The following is a 9,362-nucleotide window of genomic DNA, read 5'->3' on the forward strand; positions in this document are numbered from 1 at the left end:
CATCATATAGGATATCGCAGACTATCGCATTGTCTCCCTGCGCCAGTGAAATCAGTAACATCAACATGTATACACAGGACAGATGTTGGTGCGCTGTATGTTTGCAAATTACATGACTGTTTTTTTGTCTGACAGTGTTTCCTGTGTTCACCGTTTCGCTGACTTCTGGTGATGGTGCACGCAGAGCAGACACGCACATCAGAGTGAGCGCGCTAGGCGGGAATGTTGCTGTGGGATCCCCCTCGCTCTCCGCCTACACCGTTAAATAGCCCACGCGCCTGCACGAGCTACTGCTGCCATCCTCTCTCCTCTGAGAACGTGAGAGAAGAAGAGAAACGAGAAAGGCGGGAGGGGGTGAGAGTCGGAGTGTATCGTTCGGGAGACTTTTTTCCCCAGTATCAGGCTGTATCTATGCACAGACAACACATCACCACAAACAAGACAGCCAGTTGGATGAGAGCATGTTTTCAGTCGGTAACAACAAACTGTTTCCAGCTTTGACTTTACGCAGTGTTGTTACCTGTTGTTTACAGACCTCAGGGGTTGATCTGAGTTAAAAACAGTGAGCCTGTGTGGATGGCCGAGCTATGGAGAGACTTCTGTTCCAGAGAGACGCAGGTTGTCGGCGGAAAAAGAGTCGTTTTGCGTGCGCCGAACTCGAGTCTCTCTTCCAGCAGTACAACCTGCGACTGGAGCAAACGGCCACGCTGAAGGCGCTTCTCGTGCTCATCCTGGCCGCGTCTGCCCTGGCGCTGGCGGAGCTGCTGTCGGGGGGAGCGAGCCTCACGGTGTCCAAAGGATCCCACGCGGTCCACTGTGTCATCTTCACCTCGCTCTTCATCGTGGCCAACGTGCGCGAGCTGCAAGCCACGCAGCTGCAGCAGATCGCGAGGCTCGCGCTCCTCTTCAGCTTCACGTTCGCCCTGCTCTGTTGCCCGCTGCCTCTCACGGTCGACCTCGTGCCTTCTCAAGGTGGAGGAGGCGGGCAGGAGAGCGTGGCCACCCCGGCACCAGACCAGGGCATGTGGCAGCTGATGCTGGTGACGTTCATAGCGTATTCCCTGCTTCCAGTGCGCGTGTTATTTGCGCTGCTTTTCGGGATTGCTTTGGCACTGGCTCACCTCACCGTGACCGCGTCCTCGGTACCTGGACAGAGACAACTATGGAGACCGGTAACTCTGTTCACACACACACACACACACACACACACACACACACACACACACACACACACACACACACACACACACACTCTCTCTCTCTCTCTCTCTCTCTCTCTCTCTCTCTCTCCCCCTGTGGGTCCGCATGACAGACTGATTGCTGCCTGCATGCATCATATTGCTTAACTGCAACTTTCTTCCTTGTATAGTGTGCGCAGGAGCAGATGCACCACCCAAGGCCTTTGGGCACTGAACAGATGTTAACAGATGTTAAATAAGTTTTTCATCGAACTAGAAGAATTTGTGTCAGTGGCACACGTTTCTACTGTATGATCTGACAGTCAATATTGAACACTAGGCCTAGTTGTAGAGCCTCCAGTCTGCATTTAAAACAGGCTTTCCAGTCCAAAGACAGCAGTGCAGAGCAAATATTTAAGGGCTTCAGACCACTAAGCTGACAGTTTGTTCAAAGTTGCTAATGCTTCAGCTACACTGGTGCTAAGATACACCCCCCCCTCACACACACACACACACACACACACACACACACACACACACACACACACACACACACACACACACACACACACACACACACACACACACACATACACGGATAAACACAAACACACGCATAAACACAAACACACACACACACACACACACACACACACACACACACACACACACACACACACACACACACACACACACACGCGCGCATAAACACACACACACACACACACACACACACACACACACACACACACACACACACACACACACACACACACACACACACACACACACACACACACACACACACACACACACACACACACACACACGCATGCACACATCTATTGTCACAGGGAGGCACCGCAAAATCAAAAGCAATTTGTTCTTGTAGGATATGTGTGAAGGGGACTTGCCACGGCGCTCCAATCAATAATTGTTTATGTTCAGGGCAGGAGATAATTGAATGGCCCAAGTCAATTTCTTGACTTGTCAACAGTACCTCACTCACTACCTCTCTCTTGTCCACCTGCCAGCACACACACATGCACGCACACACACACACACCGTCACAAACACACACACACGTACCTCACTTCCTCTCTCTTGTCCACCTGCCAACGCACACACGCGCACACACACACACACACACACACACACACACACACACACACACACACACACATACACGCACGCACGCACATATCTGCGCACAAGCACACACACACGTACCTCACTTCCTCTCTCTTATCCACCTACCAGCACACACACACACACACACACGCACGCACGCACATATCTGCGCGCGCACACACACACACACACACCTCACTTCCTCTCTCTTGTCCACCTGCCAGCACACACACATAAACACACACATACACACACACACACACACACACACACACACACACACACTCACACATGCATGCACATACCTGCTCACACACGCGCATGCACACATGCATGCACACACACACGCATGCACACACACACTTGCACGAACACACACAGATGTCCACACTTACAAATACACTAATAGGCCTATTACTAAAAATATTTGAATACCCATCCCAGAATCAGCTGTTCTAGTCACTTAGCGACAGCATTGAAACACACACACACACACACACACACACACACACACACACACACACACACACACACACACACACACACACACACACACACACACACACACACACACACACACACACACACATTTTACTTCTTTATTTGGATTGACAGATAGACATTTATCGTAGCACAAGCCACATTTTACAGGAGTTTACACAAAACTAAAATAAACTGAGTGCACTGAGTGTCTTAAGGATACATGTGGCACCTCCGTCTCCAGATGAAGAGGCTCCCGATTATTATTACACACACACACACACACACACACACACACACACACACACACACACACACACACACACACACACACACACACACACACACACACACACACACACACACACACACACACACACACACACACACACACACACACACACACAGTACCCAACAACACTAGCTGAAAATAATAGAAGTACCCAAAGTAGGGATATGCTTTCAACTAATTGGAGTGTCGTACTTCAAACATTACAAACAAGCAAATGCTCTCTCCATAAAATGCAACCGAAAAAGACCCACATTAGGAGCTCAAAATAACATTTCTGGGATATGTTTCTTGAGATATTGCCGTCATCGTATTTGGTAGTGTCTCTGTGAATACATTAATTAAACTGAAACTGTAGGTATGTTAAAAGAATGGTATAGGCCTATTGATTCCAGCGCAGTACTATTCCGTAATATGTTTTTGTATCGGTTATGTAGGCTTATCTTATTACTTTATGCTACATCTTCTTTTACCATGTGTTGGACAATCCTGTCAGTGTTGCAACTGTACACTGCACCTAGATGTCCTTTCATCTAAATGTTGCTACTATACTGCTGTACTGTAAGTCGCTTTGGTCAGAGGCGTCTGCTAAATGAAATGTAATGTAATGTAATGTAAGGTGGAAAGAGTTACGTAAATGAAAGCATACTACAACAGCCCTGATGTACATACAGTATGATTACTGATTACTTGTCAACGGGGCTCTAAATTGACCTTTTTCATCACTAGCCAAATTAGCTAGTAGAGGTTCATCTTTCTAGACTAATAGGCACTCACTAATGGGACAAGGGGCTTGTACGTTGGTCTTTTCTGCCAGCCAAACTGAAATTTCACCAGCATTTGGCTGGTGTTAAATGATAGCCCTGCTTGTCAAGTGGGAATCTTTCGAATATTTTTAACACCAGTAAAATCACAACAAAATAACACAAACAAAACATTGTCACAGGTGAGTGCAACACGCTTGCAAAATGCTTAGCACATTTAGAGAAAGAACATGCTGTGCCCATATTGAACAACTTGTCTAAATGTTCTCTTCTTTTCTTTTTGTCTCTTTTTTCATAATTTCGTTCTTTCGTTCTTTCTTTCGTTCTTTCTTTCTTTCTTTCTTTCTTTCTTTCTTTCTTTCTTTCTTTCTTTCTGTGTGTGTGTGTGTGTGTGTGTGTGTGTGTGTGTGTGTGTGTGTGTGTGTGTGTGTGTGTGTGTGTGTGTGTGCGTGTGCTGCAGGTCCTTGTGAACATGCTGCTGTTGGCTGTGGTGAACTTGAGTTGTGTGTTTGTGCGTGTGCGGACTGAGCATGCCCAGAGAAAGGCCTTTCTGCTGGCCCGAGACTCCATCCAGCACCGGCTCACACTGGAGGACGAGAACGAGAAACAGGTCAGACACACACACTTATGTATATTCTAAATATAGATAAATAGAGCTGGGAATCATTAGCATAGCAATGGAGTTTTGAAATTGCGGAAGATATTACCAAGGGGAAGGAGGTAGGTGATGAAGAGGAGGGGCCCCAGAACAGAACCTTGAGGGACACCAGAGGTGACAGGGGAGGGCTTAGATTTAAAAGACTTCATTTGAATAAATTGAGAACGGCCAGAGAGATAGGAATGGAATCAGTCAAGGGGTGTGTTACTAATGCCAATTGAGGAGAGTCTGTGGAGAAGGATGGAATGAGAGATGGTGTCAAAGGCTGCACTGAGGTCAAGGAGAATGACAATGGAGAGTAGTCCAGAGTCAGCAGCCATGAGCAGGTCATTAGTGATTTTAACTAGTAATGATAATAGACAATAACACTAGCAGATGCAAAGTGCACAGGAAATATACAGAACAACAAGTGCAGATGCTAAGTAGGGTCAGTATTTTTAATGTACATTAGCACAGGGTTAAGTAGAGTATACATACAGTGGTGCTCATATGTTTACATACCCCAGCAGAATAAACGCTTTCTCTGCGATTTCTCACAAAATATGAAGGATTACACAAAACCTTTTTTTTCACTCATGGCTAGTGACTGGCTTAAGATATTTATTAGCAATATTCTGTGTTTACTCTTTCAAAAGCATGATCACAACCCAAACTACCCAAATTACCCTGTTCAAAAGTTTACATACCCTAGTTTCTGATGCTGAATATGGCCCTGTTTAACATCAGGGACCGCTCTAAATTGTTTGTGGTAGTTGTGGATAAGGCTCTTAATGTTCTCAGATGACAAAACAGCACATTCTTCCTGGCAGAATAGTTGTTTCCTGTGATATCTTTGGGTGTCTTGCTGGAGCCTCACATTTGAGGTTTCCCCTGAGTGGCTCAATGATGTTGAGATCAGGAGAGTGAGATGGTCGCTCAAAAACCTTCATTTTATTCTTTCTGAAGCTAATGACGGGTTGATTTGGCTTTCTGTGTCAAAATATTGTCATGTTGGCACTGTTGGAATTTCAATTCAGAAATGCAATATGAGGAGTTTGGTTGGAATCAAGCCAATGGGCAAGGGAATCATTGCATTGCAATGATCATTGCAAGGGAAATTGTTCAGGAGGCATAGGACAACCAAAAAATAACTTCAGGTGAAATATAGGACAACATGAAAAAATGTTTTAAACTGTACAGGAAAGAGGCACTTGAGGAAAGATGGGCTGTTGGGGGTTGCCAGGAGAAAGCCATTACCACAAAAATGCAAAAATGTTATTTTGCATATGATACACCAAATAGCACAGTGAGAAGCATCAAAATGCCTGTGACAAAGTCATTTGGAAAAATGAGATCAATATGGAACTTTTTTAGGCCACTATTAACAGTACCATTTGGAGAACAGTCAATGGAGCCTACGATGAAAGTTACACCATACCCTTCTGTGAAACATGGTCATGGACCACTGATTTCATGGGAACATTTGAGTTACAAATGCATTATACTTTTGATCCATACTCGCAGAATGATGAATACATTGCCCTGTGAAAAATACTGGAGGAAACTTGACACACATCAGCCTTGAAACTGCACATGGTCCATTGTTTGGACATGCCAACATGACAATATTTCAACACAGAAAGCCAAATCAACCCGTCACTAGCTTCAGAAAGAATAAAATGAAGTTTTTGAGCGACCGTCTCACTCTCCTGATCTCAACATCATTGAGCCATTCAGGGGAAACCTCAAATGTGAGGTTCCAGCAAGACACCCAAAAATATTATAGGAAACAACCATTCTGCCAGGAAGAATGTGCTGTTTTGTCATCTGAGAACATTAAGAGCCTTATCCACAACTACCACAAACAATTTAGAGCTGTCCCTGATGTTAAACAGGGCCATATTCAGCATTAGAAACTAGGGTATGTAAACTTTTGAACAGGGTCATTTGGGTAGTTTGGGTTGTGATCATGCTTTTGAAAGAGTAAACACATAATATTGCTAATAAATATCTTAAGCTAGTCACTAGCAATGAGTGAAAAAAAGGTTTTGTGTAATCCTTCATATTTTGTGAGAAATAGCGAAGAAAGCGTTTATTCTGCTGGGGTATGTAAACATATGAGCACAACTGTATGCCCATACATGTTATGCCATAAATTATACTCTACTCTCTATTACCCGGGACTGGGGCAGCTCAAGCATTAGTGCAGTAGATAGTCACAAAAGAGAAGAGTCTTTACTGGTCTTTGAAGGTTGAGAGAGATGTGCCTAGTCTTGCTCCTCTGGGAGTTGGTTCCACAACGGAGGGACAATGACAGAGAACAGTCTTGACTGGGATTGCTTAGCCCCTTAATGCACACCGTACCATCTGAGGCACACTGTAATAGTCATTGAAGATTCATTACAAATAGTACTACTCTTCTATGACACAACACAGGGCCTTTAGTAATGCACTATGACTCGGTCATTGCCATTCTGAACACATTTTATAACGCTGTGTTTAAACGGGTTAAAGCGAGCAGGCGGGAGGGTTTGTGTTGGAGGAGTATAGCTCTTCTCCAGGAACGTAAGTCCTTCGTATGTCCTTCAGATAAACAGGAGCCGTTTCTCAGGTGTTTTTTGTTGGCAAGGGTCAAAGCCTTGTGCCTGATCCGGTCAGCAAGCGGTAGCCAGTGCGGCATAACGAATAGAGGGGTAACATGGGTCCTTTTGGATTGGGAGAATACCAAGCTTGCCGCTGCGTTCTGGACCATCTGCAGTGGCTTTAATGCACAGGCAGATAGACCTGCCAGGAGGGAGTTGCAGTAGTCTGTGAGGGACATGAGCGTGGCCTGAACCAGTAGTTGCACAGCATGTTCGGTCAGAAAGGGTCTGATTTACTGTATGCTGAACATCTGAAATCAGTTGGCCCGGGTGATTGATGTGATGTGGTTGGAGAATGACAGCTGGTCATCATTCATAATGACATCAAGGCTTTTGGTAACTTTGTTTTAGGGGTGTAAATAATAATCGAAATGTATCGATTGATATATCGCAATATAATCTGACGATTGAATCGAATCGCATCGTATCGTGGGCCGTTCTTAAGTATCGAAAAGAATCGAGTCGCCAGCCTCAGCCCAATGCCATAGCTCCATAACATAATAGAAGTGGAAAAGTAATTGTAAAAAAGTTGAATCGAATCGTATTGTATCGTATCGTGGGGCAAATAATCGTATCGAAAAAAATCTAATCGCATCGCATTGAATAATAAGATATCAATATTGAATCATATCGTCGTGGAGGCTGTGATTTACACCCCTACTTTGTTTAGGGTCACAGTGGCAGAGCCCATCTTGAGGTTGATGCTGTGACAGATTGACTCTGACCTCACCAATGCATTTTTGAAAGAATGGTCAAACATTTCAATAAGCACTCTTCAACCTTGTGTGATATCATACATTCATATGGGTTAGGAATGAGAAAGTAATTAAGTTCATATGTGAGTCTAAGCAGGTGAGGAAATACTTTTGGTAATATAGTGTACTTACACACACACACACACACACACACACACACACACACACACACACACACACACACACACACACACACACACACACACACACACACACACACACACACACACACACACACACACAGGTACATTACAAGGGATGCCACACACACACACACACACACACACACACACACACACACACACACACACACACACACACACACACACACACACACACACACACACACACACACACACACACGCACACACACACACACACACACACACACACAGGTACATTACAAGGGATGCCAGAGAGTTCAGAAGAATGCTTGTTGTTTCTTAGCGACGTGGCAGCCGAGTAAAAACTGGTTTCATTATCTCTTAAATTTCTGCTAATTGTTTGCAAATGATTCATTCCACCCACATGTTCAGCTCTCTGAATAGCCTGCAACACCACCTACAAATGCCCTCCCCCAATGCACATGCACACATAAACGCACACGCATACTGTATGCACAGACACACATGCATGCACACATGCACAAACATTCACATTGACATGCATGCACGTCACACACACACAGACAAACAGAAAGACACACACACACACACACATGCTGACAGATGGAATGGAAGTGAGATATAAAACATTGTGCTGCTACGAGAAGAGAGAGTGATGAGTTATGCAGTGAAGTCATGATGTGACATGAAGATGAATATCTATAGGAAAGCCTAGTGTTAGACTGTCAGTAACATGGCTGCATAGCTATCTAGCCAGTAGGGCTGTAACAGTATGAGTTTGATAATGAATTCTTCATGTTCGCTGTCTCACACCCAATGCGTCAATATAAGGTATGATACCAAAGGTATAGCATAATTATGGCCAGGCCTCAATGCCAAAGGTTCCCCTTTTGTGACGCAGCATGATGCATAAGACCAGGCTGCCTAGACCTAAACCTTTGCATGGCGTCAGTGGAACATGGCCATCATTTATGCACATTTTAATTTTCATGTTCATCCTTGTTCAACCGCAATGTCCTCTTTTGCAACACTTTTATTGTAACCGTGTGCTGGACACACAGAAAATCAATTATGTGTTTCTCTACATTTCAGATATGCCATGCCATGCCATGTAAACCTTTCATTAGTGAAGTGAAAGTGAAAGCCCAACTGGGAAACTCAAACTCCCATTGTTATTGTGACACAACATTCCACAGCACACAAAAACACACTGCACACAACGACATTGCATTTATGCCTCTCCCGTGCAAGGGAGAGCCCCCAATAGCGCCCGAAAGGGAGCAGTGCAGCGGGACGGTACTATGCTCAGGGTGCCTCAGTCATAGAGGAGGATGGAGGAGAGCACTCGTTAATTACTCCCC

At 44.7% G+C, this 9,362-nt stretch overlaps 1 protein-coding gene across 1 annotated transcript in view; it reads left to right on the plus strand.

Annotated features, from left to right (window-relative positions):
• The first annotated feature begins 587 nt into the window (after nucleotides 1-587).
• adcy1a (adenylate cyclase 1a) overlaps nucleotides 588-9,362 on the plus strand; it is a 60,404-nt gene continuing 51,629 nt past the window's right edge. Inside the window, exons 1-2 of the mRNA XM_063200404.1 lie at nucleotides 588-1,172; nucleotides 4,303-4,452. Coding sequence (XP_063056474.1) covers nucleotides 588-1,172; nucleotides 4,303-4,452 — 735 coding nt within the window. The remainder of the gene's footprint in view (nucleotides 1,173-4,302; nucleotides 4,453-9,362) is intronic.

This window comes from Engraulis encrasicolus, chromosome 6, assembly GCF_034702125.1.
Source record: "Engraulis encrasicolus isolate BLACKSEA-1 chromosome 6, IST_EnEncr_1.0, whole genome shotgun sequence".
In the NCBI taxonomy this organism is placed as follows: domain Eukaryota; kingdom Metazoa; phylum Chordata; class Actinopteri; order Clupeiformes; family Engraulidae; genus Engraulis; species Engraulis encrasicolus.